Here is a 13,130-nt window from a genome sequence, read left to right as displayed (position 1 = left end):
TGAATCACAAGCCAGAATCAAGATTGCCAGGAGAAATATCAACAACCTCAGGTATGCAGATGATACCACTCTAATGGCAGAAAGTGAAGAGGAACTGAAGAGCTTCTTGATGAGGGTGAAAGGGGAGAGTGAAAAACCTGGCTTAAAACTCAACATTCAGAAAACTAAGATCATGGCATCTGGTCCCATCTCTTCATGACAAATAGATGGGAAAAAAATGGAAACAGTGACAGATTTTATCTTCTTGGGCTTCAAAATCATTGCAGATAGTGACTGCATCCATGAAATTAAAAGACACTTGCTCCTGGGAAAGAAAGGTATGACAAACCTAGGGAGAGTATTAAAAAGCAGAGACATCACTTTGCTGACAAAAGTTTGTATAGTCAAAGCTATGGTTTTTCCAGTAGTCATGTATGGATGTGAGAGTTGGACCATAGAGAAAGCTGAGTGTTGAAGAATTGATGCTTTCAAATTGTAGTGCTCGGGAAGTCTCTTGAGAGTCCCTTGGACTGCAAGATCAAACCAGTTAATCTTAAAGGAAATCTACCCTGAATATTCTTTGGAAGGACTGATGCTGAAGCTGAAGCTCCAATATTTTGGCCACCTCATCCTAAGAGCCAGCTCTTTGGAAAAGACCCTGATGGTGGAAAAGACTGAAGGCAAAAGGAGAAAGGGGTGCCAGAGGATGAGATGGTTAGATAGCATCACTGACTCAATGGACATGAATTTGAGCAAACTCTGGGAGACCGTTAAGGACAAGGGACCCTGGCATGCTGCAGTCCATAGTGTTGCAAAGAGTTGGACACAACTAAGCGACTGAACAACAGCAACAGCAACATTGGATTGTATCACTTTCACGCTTAAAACCCCACAGTGACTTTTTAACATGACATGTAATTTCCCACCACTTCCACCATTCCCTTCTTGCCGAACTATTGTAGTTCCCTCTCTAACCACGTCTTTGGTATTGCATCTAACTAAAATAACCTAATTTTTCTTCCTTGAACTTGCTCCTAAAACTCAGCTGAAATATCACCTGCTTCTCTCCCAGGTGTACAGAAGTGATTAGCCACTTCTGTGCTTACCTCTTTTTGCATCCTTTATATTTCTTTAATTACCTGTTCACATTTGTTTGCCTGTCTGGACCTAGGGATAGAAATCATATTAAGATTAATCACTTGCCATAATATAATGCTTAGATTGTAGTAAGTATTTACCGTTTCTGAACGAAGAGAGGAATCTGGAAAAAAAAAAAATAATAATGCTTATTAGAAGCCAAGTTAAGTTCTAAAACATAGCACTCTAAACTTTCTTTTCCCAAAAGAGTTCTTGGATGGGTAGATTGGAGTGCCTTGATTTCCTCAAGATATTTGAAAAAGCCTTTATGATATTTTGATGACATGTCAGTGAAACAGTGGACAGGATGGTGATACAGTTGGGTGACTTTATAGTTGGCTGAAAAGCTCCAAATTTAAAGAGTATTGGTCACTGGATGTTCCCTCGGATAAAGGTGGTATACCACAAGACTCTGCCTTTGGTCTAGTCTTGTTCAGCATTTTCATTATAACGTGAATAAATAGAGAGTATACATATAAATTTGTGGGTGATATATTGTGGTCAAGACTTTTTCAGTTGTGTTGGAAACCTGGCTCAAGCTAGTTCAAGCAAACAAGGGATTTATACGTTCTCACCAGTGGAGTTTTTTAGTTTCTGACAGGGGTTCAAATAGTGTCACTGGGATTCTGCCTTTGCTCATCTCTCTGTTCTACTTTCTCCTAAATTGGCTTTATTCTCAGACAAGCCTTTTTGAAGTATTAAGGAAAAATGGCTACTAGCAGCTCCAGGTTTAATTAGTCCTTCCAGCTTAAGGGACCAGAGGGAAAAAGAATCTCTATAACCTGTAGAGGGATTCCCTGGTTGCTCCAATGGTAAAGAATCCTCCTGCCAATTCAGAAGACCCAGGTTTGATCCCTGAGTCGGGAAGATTCCTTGGAGAAGGGAAGGGCCCCCCACTGCAGTATTCTTGCCTGGAGAATTCTATGGACAGAGGAGCCTGGTGGGCTACAGTCCATGGGATCGCAAAGAGTTGGACATGACTAAGCGAGTAACACTTTCACACTTCCATAACTTATGGAGAACCTATCCTATATAGTTAGAACATTTACTGTGTCTTGGGCACTATACACTGTATACTAAACTTTATATTCAGTTGATTGCTACAGTGACCATAGGAAGTACAGGTATACCTCCATGTTTTTACAGAGCTGAGATTTCATCCAGTCTTTTAGGAAAATGAGCATTTATAGCTTAAAACAGTTACCTACATTTTTGTTCCATTAGAGATAAGGCACAGAACTGTGTGTGTAGTGCACTGCGGTGCGCCTCACAGCACAGGCGCAGCTGTGGGGCACGGGCTTAGTTGCTCTGCAGCATGTGGGGTGATCTTGGACCTGGGATCAAACTCATGTTTCCTGCATTGGCAGGCAGATTCTTGACCATTGAGCCACCATGGAAGCCCCTCAGAGACGTCTTATCCTTAGCAATTTGAGACACATAGGCACTAGAGAGACTGATCCCCCCCACCCCAGTAAATAAAAGCTCTTTGGGATTCTCAGCTTTTTATTAATCTTTTTATTTTGAGATAATTGTAGTTATAATAAACAATTCATAGAGATCTTGTGTAACTTTTACCTAGTTTTTCCCAATGGTAACTCCTTGCAAAACTATAGAACCAGGCCACAATAGGGATGTTGACATTGCTGCAGTCCACCTATCGTGTTCAAATTTTCCCCGTCTTACTTGTACTCATGTCGTGTGTGAGTGTGTTTAGTTCTGTGCAGTGTCATCACATGTCTAGTCAGGGTATCTGCCACGCAGTCAAGAACTGAAATCTTTCAGTTTTAATTTCTAACACAGTAAATATCAATAGATATAGCCAGCATAGATAAAAGCCGTGTAAGGTTCTCAATTTTAAAATCTGTAAAGGTTTCCTAAGACCAGAAGTTTAGAAACAGCTGGCTTAAAGCAGAGAGAGTCCTTCCCATTTCGCCTTCCCAAGCTACTGCAGAGCGCAGTGTGGTTTGTGATGTCTCAGTTAAAATGCTCATGGGACTGTTGATGCAGACGATAATTAGGTTCTTTAGTACAATTTGTCCATCCATATTAGAGGATAAGTTGAGACTCTTCTTTGACATCTGTGATTCTGAATGATTCAGAGAAAGGTTTAGCTTTCTGTTGTGTTTACTTAAGCGGGAAGAGAATGGAGTAGAAAAGACACGTTCCAGCCGTGACTTTTTAGGAAATAAGTAGGTAAAAGGAGGTAAGACGTGTTCAGGAAGGGAAGTAGTTGTAGCCAAAGGATGAATTTTTATACAATCCTTTATTCTTGAGAGCCAATTCTAGTGCTTCCCTTGGAACATTATAGGAATGGAAGGGCAGGGATCATCAACCTTCTGTGGGAAAAAAACTGTAGTCAGTTTCAGAGGTAGTTCTTGGGTCCCTGTGGTAACTCATCACAGGGGATAGCTGTGCTGAAGGAAAATAGGTGAATTCAAGCAGGCAGGAGATTGCAGTGAGAAGACTTGGAAGAGCAAAAGAGACGCTGCATTCAGCAAAAGCCTTTGCCACTGCATTGGACACTGCCATATGATTTGTGTTGTGTGTTGGTTTTGCTTATAACATTTTTTTTCCTTTGTTCAATTCCCAGCATAATTTATTCAGTCCCACACATTGGGAGTTTGAGAAAGGCTTGAATATTAGGATCGTTTGATCTGATATCTCCTCCTCTTCACTAGAGGTCTTTAGGGTCTGAGCCTGAGAGTCTCTCTACAGGAATCATCACAGGAGAATTCCCTATGGCTAATCTGTAGTCTTCAAATTATGTGTTGACTGCACTTGCATTTTCTAGTGCACATTGGAACAGCCTTCACTGCTGACCTTGACCAGGTGCTGACTGGTTAAAATTGAATGCGAAAGTAAGTCTTCTATGAATAATAGAATATGTAGCTTCTAAGAGCTATTTGATGTTTGGCAGTGATGCCAACTACCACAGCTTTTGCTCTTTTTTCTCCTTGTCTTGTGCTTCAAAATGTTCTGAAGTTAACCAGAGTTACAGTAAAATTCTTCAAAGCAACCCACGTGAAATCTGGAGGTTCAGGAAACCAGCAAACCTCTTTCTCCCCACTCTGCCTTCCTTTCCCCTCCCCTTCCCCCCTCGCCCCTTCCTTCCTTCCTTCCTTTTCTCTCTTCCTTCTTCCCTCCCTTCCTTCTTTCCTTTACTCGGAGAGATACTTCGAAAGATACTTAATGTTTGAAAGGGGCTATTTTCTCCTTCACTAATAGTTAAACCTTAAGCTGTTTTGGGATTTACAAGGAATGTTCTGTTGTGTCCTGAGAAGAGCTTCATGGAGAGGAAGAATTTGGACTTCTGCCTTCATCTTCAGTTATTCCATGATTTCCACCACCAGCCTCTAGCAATAAGGATCCTTCAGAATAAGAAAAAAAAATTCTAAATTTTTAAAAATACTTATTTATTTGGCCATGTCAGGTCTTAGTTGCAGCACATGGGATCTCTGTTATGTTGTGCAGGATCTTTTGTTGTGAAGCACAGACTCTAGTTGTGGTGCGTGGGCTCTGGAGTGCGTGGGCTTAGTTGCTTGAGGCACGTGAAGTCTTAGTTCCCCAACCAGGGATTGAACCAGCATCTGCTGCATTGCAAGGCAAATTCCTAATCACTGGACCACCAGGAAAGCCCCCCATATTTTTTTAAAATACATTTATTTATTTATCTTTGGCTGTATGGGTCTTCAGAGCTTTGCACAGGCTTTCTTAGTTGTGGCGAGCAGGGGCTGCAGTGGCTTCTCGTTGCAGAGCACAGGCTTCAGGGCACATGGGCTTCAGTAGTCTCAGCACATAGGCTCAGTAGGCTTCAGGGCACATGGGCTTCAGTAGTCTCAGCACATAGGCTCAGTAGGCTTCAGGGCACATGGGCTTCAGTAGTCTCAGCACATAGGCTCAGTAGGCTTCAGGGCACATGGGCTTCAGTAGTCTCAGCACATAGGCTCGGTAGCTGTGACTTGTGGTCCCTAGAGCTTGCAGGCTTCAGTAGTTGTGGCCTGTGGGCTTAGTTGCTCCACTGTATTTGGAATCTTCCTGGACCAGGAATCAAATCCTGGTCCCCTGCTTTGGCAGAAGGATTCTTATCCGCTGGGCCATCACCGAAGTTCCAGCCCTAAATTTAAAACAAAAACAAAAAAAATACAGTAAACTTATTTTATCTCAAATTGCCAATCAATAGAAGGCAATTCAAATAATTTGAGAATTTTTTCCCCCTGTGTTTTAATTTGTTGTTGTTGTTCCGTCACCAAGTCATGTCCAACTCTTTGCAGCCCCATGGACTGCAGACACCAGTCTCCCCTATCCTTCACTATCTCCAGGAGTTTGCTCAAACTCATGTCCATTGATTCAGTGATGCCATCCAACCATCTCATCCTCTGTTGTACCCTTCTGATGCCCTCAATCTTTCCTGGCATCAGAGTCTTTTTTCTCAATGAGTTGGCTCTTTGCATCAGGTGGCAAAAAAAGTATTGGAGCTTCAGCATCAGTCCTTCCAATGAATATTTAACTTGAGAAAAATATAAATAACACAATAAACTGATAAATGGGATATTTTTAATTACTTGGTTTTTTTAATAATGTGTGTTAGTCACTCAGTCATGCCCGACTCTTGTGACCCTTGGACTGTAGCCCGCCAGGCTCCTCTGTCCTTGAAATTCTCCAGGAAGAATACTGGAGTGGGTAGCCATTCCCTTCTCCAGGGAATCTTCCCAACCCAGGAATTGAACCCAAGACTCCAGCATTACAGGCAGATCCTTTACCATCTGAGCCATCAAGATGGCCTTATGAGCAAATCAGGTTTGCTGTACTGTATCAGGGTGAGTACTTACATTTGTCCATGAATCAAGAACATACATTACTGTTAGTATTACTAATGTCAAGTCACTATAAAATCTTGAAGAACCTTTGGAATTATTGAAGAAAGAGGACTGATTTTATTAATGTGTGTGTGTGCATGCGTGCCGAGTTGTGTCCAACTGTTTGCAACCCCATGGACTGTATGTATATGTAGCCTACCAGGCTCCTCTGTCCATTGAATTTTCCCATCAAGAATACTAAAGTGGGTTGCCATTTCCTACTCCAGTGATCTTATTAATGTAGTATTTAGTATATTTAATGACATTCTACTTTCTGCACAATCTTTTCTGATTAATCTGAACACTCATCTAACCATCATCCCCAATAATCTTTCATTCTTGGATAAAAGGGAGTTGCTGAGAGCTACTGAAGTTATCAGTAGAACCAGCTTCCTTTCTGCCTTTTGTGTGTGAAGGTAATGCTATCAGACTCATATTTGTGAAGGAGAGAGTCTGTCCCAAATACTTTTTCACTTCATTTTCTACCCCTAAAATTATGTTGCAGCCTTTTCCTCCATTAGTGCCTCTCAAGTATGGGAGGCAGCTCAAGTCAATATATAATCACTTCTTGCAGGGCGATTAATGGCTCTGGCCTTTCTTTATTCTCCCAGTCCTCATTTCTGTGTCACCTGCCTATCAGCACTCAGATCCCTAATAGGTGCTATTAGGCTAATATCTAAAGGTGAATTGAAAAGAAGTATCATTAAAGATAAAGGACACGAAATACTAGGAAACTTCAGAGATCTCCATCTTTACGTTTTCTGTCTCTTCAGGTTTCTCTTTCGTTGTGTTGTTTACCTTCCCGTGTCAGTGAGCCCCTGGAGTCACGGTGGCACTTCTTAGCATTTCAGAATCTGATTGGCCAACGTTTACTGTTGTCATAGTTGTGAAGGTATTCAGTGACCCTAACTTTTCCTATTTTTATTCCTTATTTTCCCTGCTGGCATCAGTCTTTTGACAATCCCTGCTTTTTGCATCCTAGGTATACAGGAAAGGTGGCAAAATGAGTCCTTTTTTGATTTTTTTTTTTTTTCCCTTCCTTTTTTGATTTTTATCCTCTCCTGGAGAGTGATAAATGAAGCTATGTTTGTTCCAATGAGAAGTAGAATTTGAAATCCCACAAAGTCACCTAGTTTATTAGATGAATATCACAGAGCTGCTTATTATGCACTATGGCTTAATGTAGATTATAGATGTGACCAAACAGTAATTAGAGCTAGAGCTGTAATTAAACATTATTGTGCTGCTCTGTGATTTCTCCTTAGATTTCTGTTGCAAAGTAGAAGGAAATTGAACCGTAGTTCCAAATCCAAAGGTGCATGTTCTCCCTTCTCCTCATTCCCAGAAATCCTGTTTTACTAATCAAATAGTTAAGTAAAGTCATCCTCACACAAACAGATGCTGAGCTCTACTTAGTAACTTACTAATAACTTCGATTATTAGGAATAGTTTGATGTGCACACACACATTAATCAGCTCCTCATGTATTAATTCTGTTATTCTTAGTGATCAGTTCAGCTAAGTTTCTTCTCTTCAGATATTTAGGGTTTAATTTAACAAGCTGCTTGAATACAACAGTGGTGTTTTGTGCTTACATCTTAGATGTTGTTTTCTGAATCTGTCAGTATAGAATTGGGAGCTTAGCTTTGTCCAGAATGTCAGTAGCTTATCTTTTCCCTGGCCTCCCAGCAGTACTGAATAAATTAACAGGAAATGAAACCACTTCTGGAAAAGAGCTCTCTTGATGGCAGAGTGTGTGTAAGTGACTCCCTGGGGACTTCCTTCTCTGATTTGGATTGCTGCCTCAGCGATGGGACAGGTTGGCAATAGCTCTTTTGCTCAAGCCAGGCAGTCAGAAAGTTCACAGGAGTGACCTAGAAGGTTTAGGCCGATTTCTTTGTTCAAGAAAGAGGACTTTGCAGGAATTTCTCTTGCTAGTAGAAGAAAGGTATAGAAAAGGGGACAAATTCTAAGCAAAGGAAATGCACATATTAACTAACTCTGAAGTTACTTCTATCTCAGTTCTTCCCCAAGAGAAAGATCCGAGAAACAGGCTAGGCTAAGAGTAAAGATGATCTGAATACTCTCTAATTTCCCTTTCTGATAATTCTCATGGGTGAAATCTCTAGGAAACTTTCTTTCCAAAGGGTTAATGAACCATCATCTAAAAGCATTCCTGAGAGGGCTTAATGATTAGATCCAGAGTCTAGCACTACACAGGAGTAGTAGGAAATCCAGTTTATTTTTTCTGTTGTTCTTACCTTCAAATCTGTGCTTAGAAATTTTAAAGAGTTTTTCAGGGATCTAACACATCCCAAGAAGTTTGTCAAATTGAATTATAAATGCCTGATTTTCAGGAGTACAAAAGACCAAAAATGCCTCTTGGCATTTATCATTATGCAGAAGATTCACTGGACAGGCTTCCACTTTCATTTAATGAAAAGGGTGGAGTTAGGAAAGTACAGGGTGGATGTGTGTAACCACAAACAGATAAGGATAATGTTTTGGCAGCTATTCAGGGACCAGAATTAATCAGAACCAGTGTTTTAGCATTCTGTGGACTCTGATAGTGATACTCTGCAAATATCACTTGATTTTCAAGCCAAGAAGTCAGAGCTACTTATAGAGAATGGATTCAATACCCAGACCTTGGCTTCCAGGGTAGTGTTTGAGGCCAGGAAGATGTTTGTGTGTGCATGTTTGTGTTTAAAATGAGGGAGATGGATTATAGGTAGAGTGGTGGTCATGCAGTAAACTACTTCAGGACCAAAGTCCTGGCGCAGAACTGTGCAGCAGCTTTGATAATGGGCACATGGGCGCCTCACTCTGAACGTGGGCCTGCTGAAGGAGTATAGTCAACCTGGTCTTTCAAAAGGGAAAGAGTGTCCCAATATTTGACTCCTCTTTTTTAGGTCTTCTGATTGACACCGTTTAGTTAGGATGTGAAAGTGAAAGTGATGTCGCTCAGTCATATCCGACTCTTTGCGATCCCATGGACTGTAGTCTACCAGGCTTCTCTGTCCATGGGATTTTCCAGGCAAGTGTACTGGAGTGGGTTGCCATTTCCTTCTCCAGAGGATCTTCCTGACCCAGGGATCGAACCCAGTCTCCTGCATTGCAGGCAGATGCTTTACCCTCTGAACCACCAGGGAGACACTGGTGGAGATACCAGGGAATCTGCTAGTTAGGATGTGGGCACTATTAACTCAGAATTGGTACTTTGTCAACCTGATAAATGCTAGTGTTTAAAGAATTAAGGGATTATTGCTCTTTGTTACAACTTTTAACTCTAGATGTGTTAATTTCTACTTGGAATCTAAGTAAAACTGCATTCTTGTGAGAGGGTCTAGTTTCGGTGGTAGAGATTGCTGGTTCTCCTGAGGTGGGGGCTATGCTGGGTCTTCGTTGCCACAAGCAGGCTCTCTCTAGTTGCGGGGAGCAGGGGTTACTCCCTAGTTGTTGTGCATCAACTTCTCGTTGCGGTAGCTTCTCTTGTTGCAAAACATGGGCTCTAGGGTGCCCAAGTTTCAGTAGTTGGGGCACACGGGCTTAGTTGCCCCACAACATGTGTGATTTTCCAGGACCAGGGATCGAACCCATGAAGTCCCAGACAGCTGGTTCTTGTGTTTGACTACTCTTATGTATGTGTGTGTATTCAGCTTCATGTGCAGACTGCTGTGGATTGGCTTCTGGGTAGTAACAGTACCTCCTGTTTCTTCTCTGCACATCTGATGTTAGATTCACACTCTGAAATGTGAATTGTCATTAACCTGTCATTATCGTTATCATTGTCATTAACCTATCGCTGTTATAATCTCTATGGGTTAGAAACCCCCATCAGCCCTCCTGTAACTTTTAAGTACATTTCCTTCTACCCAAAGATGAACTAAAGCTCCAGTCTTCCTGGAGTGGCATTCCTAGGATCTGGATGTTTCTCCATCTCTTTATCCCTGTATGTATTCTTGGACTTTATACCTGGTTAATGTATTATTTGTTGAATGATAGGTTGCAGAGAAGCAGAGTGGCAGCAGTAGTACATGCCTCAGAAGCTGAACCTTTCTTTCTCATCAGTCTGTGTGCTGTCTTCTCTTGCTGTTGAAGTCTGGCCCTGATTCTCTTTCAGCAGATTTTTAAGAGAGACAATTTTTTTAATACACTTTTAGCCAGGCACAGTTTATGAGGAGGGCTGTTAATAAGAAATAAAGCTTCTCCTAGCCCAGGGTGCACTCGGATTTATAGTGGTATCATGAGCTAGAACTTGAAAATAAGGACTAAAGTCTTAATATTTAACGCCGTCTGCTTTCTGGCAGGAAAGGATGTAGGACTAGATTAAATGCAGAGAAGCTGTTTCCTGTGAATGCTCTCCTTGCAGCTCATCTGCTGCTCTCTCTCCCCACAGATGGAGTCCCCTGTCTCCACACCGGCAGTGCTGCCACTGCACCTTTTGGTGCCAGTGGTCAGTAACGACATCTCATCCCCCTGTGAGCAGATCATGGTGCGCACCCGATCTGTTGGGGTCAACACATGTGATGTGGCTCTGGCCACAGAGCCTGAGTGCCTGGGCCCCTGCGAACCTGGGACAAGTGTCAACCTTGAGGGCATCGTGTGGCAGGAAACCGAAGACGGTAAGTACTACATGTGGCTTTCCTGTACCTTCTCAACCTGCTTCTGTCATCAAGGACTGATGGTTGTAAATAATACCAAGTATTTATTAGGAGTCTCATATGACCGTCGTTTGCTTGGTGATGCCTACCCAGAGGATTATAGCAAACTTCTCTGTAAAATTGCTTAGCTTCTGGAGATTGCCAGTTTTTTAAAATTAATTATCTCCCCTTCATAGCCATTCAACAGTGTTGGCCCTGGTACTTAAGCAGTCGTTTGATAGGTGCTGGCCATATAACTCAAACTGTATCTATACTGTTTCCCTCTCTTATCATTTTATATGGGAGAATTTGAATATACATGAACTTTTGGGTCAGGCTTGAAGAGAAAAAGTAATAAAAGGGCAGCTGTGGGAGTCAAGGAAATGGAAAACAGTCAGTCTTGACTTAGTATTGACTCATTGAATATGCAAGTCTTGCCTTTTTTAACACCTGGAGGCACAGCCAGCTCCTTCCTACTAGTTGCCTCATTGCCCAGCCACACACACCACTTTATGCATCTGTCACTTAGTACAAATTTTATAGGCCCAGGCAATAGGGAACTGTTTACATGGTCTTGTTTTCAGGCTTTCAGCAAGCAGTTGGCTCACTGTAGGGTGCTGCTGCTTGGATGTTCCGCTTGTCCCTGACAACAGAATCTCTTCTGTTTTGAAAGTTTGTTAACCTGAAAAATTAGGGGTGCAAAGGGACTTAACCAGATATTTTAGATCCCCTTGGTACCATCTATGGCAATTTGATTTCAGTATACATTCTTTTTATAAAGAATCCAAGTCCTTGTCGAAGAATGTGTGGTTAGAGAGGCTGGGCCTCAGAGTCCCATCAGGTCTTTGCATCAGTAACCAGGCTTTCAAAGCATCACCACTCTGAGGAGTTTAGAAGCCCAGAGGAGCACAGCTAATTATCTCTGATTATCATAAGCTATCTTGTCAGTCTGCCCATGGAAATTCAGGCATTTCATTTTAATCATTCCAGTTAAAAAAAAAAAAAAAATTCTGTTTCTCTAAATATTTTGTTGTGATTCAGTTTTCCATGCAGTAGGCACTGATGTGATACAGGTTAAAAATTCTGTGTTATTGGCTCTCTTGTTGTTAGCAATATAGTAAAGTTTCAGCTTTCAGAATAACATTGCTGATGAGGTTTTATTGTGTGTCTGAGACCATAATGCAAAAAGAAGAAGAAAATAATCCCATTGTGTTAGAAACTGTGAAGAGAGAGGTTGACCTAGAGGTTGACACTGTAAGTGTGTATACAGTATACAGTCTGGAAATCACAAGTGGCTATCTCTAATTTTAAAAATGTCGTCTGCCTATGGCCACGTGTCTGAACAGCCAGAGTCTGTTGGAATTACAAACATATCCAGATCACAGCTCTGTGCCACCAAGCAAACTTCAGGGCCTATTACTTCAGTATATTGAAGATAAAAAACATCAATCTCTTGCCAATTTACTGTATTCCACCCATCTTTATAGTAGTGATTTTCTCCAAGGGCAATATACTTTTCCTGTATGTAAACCTGATATAAGCTGTGAGAACGAAGCTAATAACCTTTTCCCTCTCCTGAGAACAATGGTTACCTTTTTATCTGGGGATTCTTGTTCTCCCTCCCTACTAGGGGGATGTTAGCATAGATTTTTTTTTTTAATTGTTTGTTATGAAAGACTCTCTGGCTGTCACTGGCAGCCTATTAGCAAGTTCCCCTGTTACACACTTTCAGTGCACCCTGTGTACTTTCACAGCACTTGCCACAATTTGTAATATTGTGTATAATTACATTTTTCTGTTTTTAAAACATATTATTTATTTGGCTGTGCCAGGTCTTGCAGCATGTGGGATCTAGTTACCTGAGCAGGGATCGAACCCAGGTCCCTTGCACTGGCAGCACGGGAGTCTTAGCCACTGGACTGCCAGGGAAATCCCAGCATTTTTCTATTAATGTCTATTTCTTCCAGTGTTCTAAAAGTTCTGTGAGCTCAGGAACTGTTTTTTTCTCACTATTATATCCCCAATACTTAATGCCTGGCACCTGTGCCAGGCTCTCACAAATATTTATTTGAATGAATGGATGCTTATACCATCTCATTGTCATTTCTGGATCTATGTTAGGATATATGTACTAGATACTTTCCAGAATTCTATACCTTCTCTGAAACTCAGAATAAATATTATTTTCACCAAGTTTAAGATCATTCTAATTTATTTAAACCTGTAAGATGTTAGTTCTCTTACTTTTAATACTGTATTTTTCCCCACTGAACATATTGTGTTTCAGGGCTTATTCTTCTCTTCTTTTTCTTTCATCCCAAGGGAAAGAGAACTGTTCTCGAGTGACACACTCTACTCTGCTTTCTGGCCGTCCCAGAGGGCCTTCACCTGTACTGTCTGTTGACAAAGGTCTGAATTGGGATCAGAGCTGGTTCACATTCCTTTTCATCTTTAGATAACAGAGATTTCCTGCAAGGGTCATTCTTGGCAAATCTAGAAGACCTAGTATACTGAG

The 13,130-nt window shown here is 41.4% G+C and overlaps 1 protein-coding gene across 5 annotated transcripts in view; it reads left to right on the top strand.

Annotated features, from left to right (window-relative positions):
- The window catches only part of ZNF609 (zinc finger protein 609), a 201,948-nt gene that overhangs the window by 135,698 nt on the left and 53,120 nt on the right, over positions 1–13,130 (top strand). For all 5 annotated transcript variants that reach the window (XM_070796641.1, XM_019968685.2, XM_019968684.2 and 2 more), the window contains one exon: positions 10,372–10,597. In XM_070796641.1, the coding sequence (XP_070652742.1) occupies positions 10,372–10,597 (226 nt within the window). The remainder of the gene's footprint in view (positions 1–10,371; positions 10,598–13,130) is intronic.

The sequence above is a fragment of the Bos indicus genome, chromosome 10, assembly GCF_029378745.1.
Source record: "Bos indicus isolate NIAB-ARS_2022 breed Sahiwal x Tharparkar chromosome 10, NIAB-ARS_B.indTharparkar_mat_pri_1.0, whole genome shotgun sequence".
Taxonomy (NCBI): Eukaryota; Metazoa; Chordata; class Mammalia; order Artiodactyla; family Bovidae; genus Bos; species Bos indicus.
This window is presented reverse-complemented; position numbering and strand designations above follow the sequence as displayed.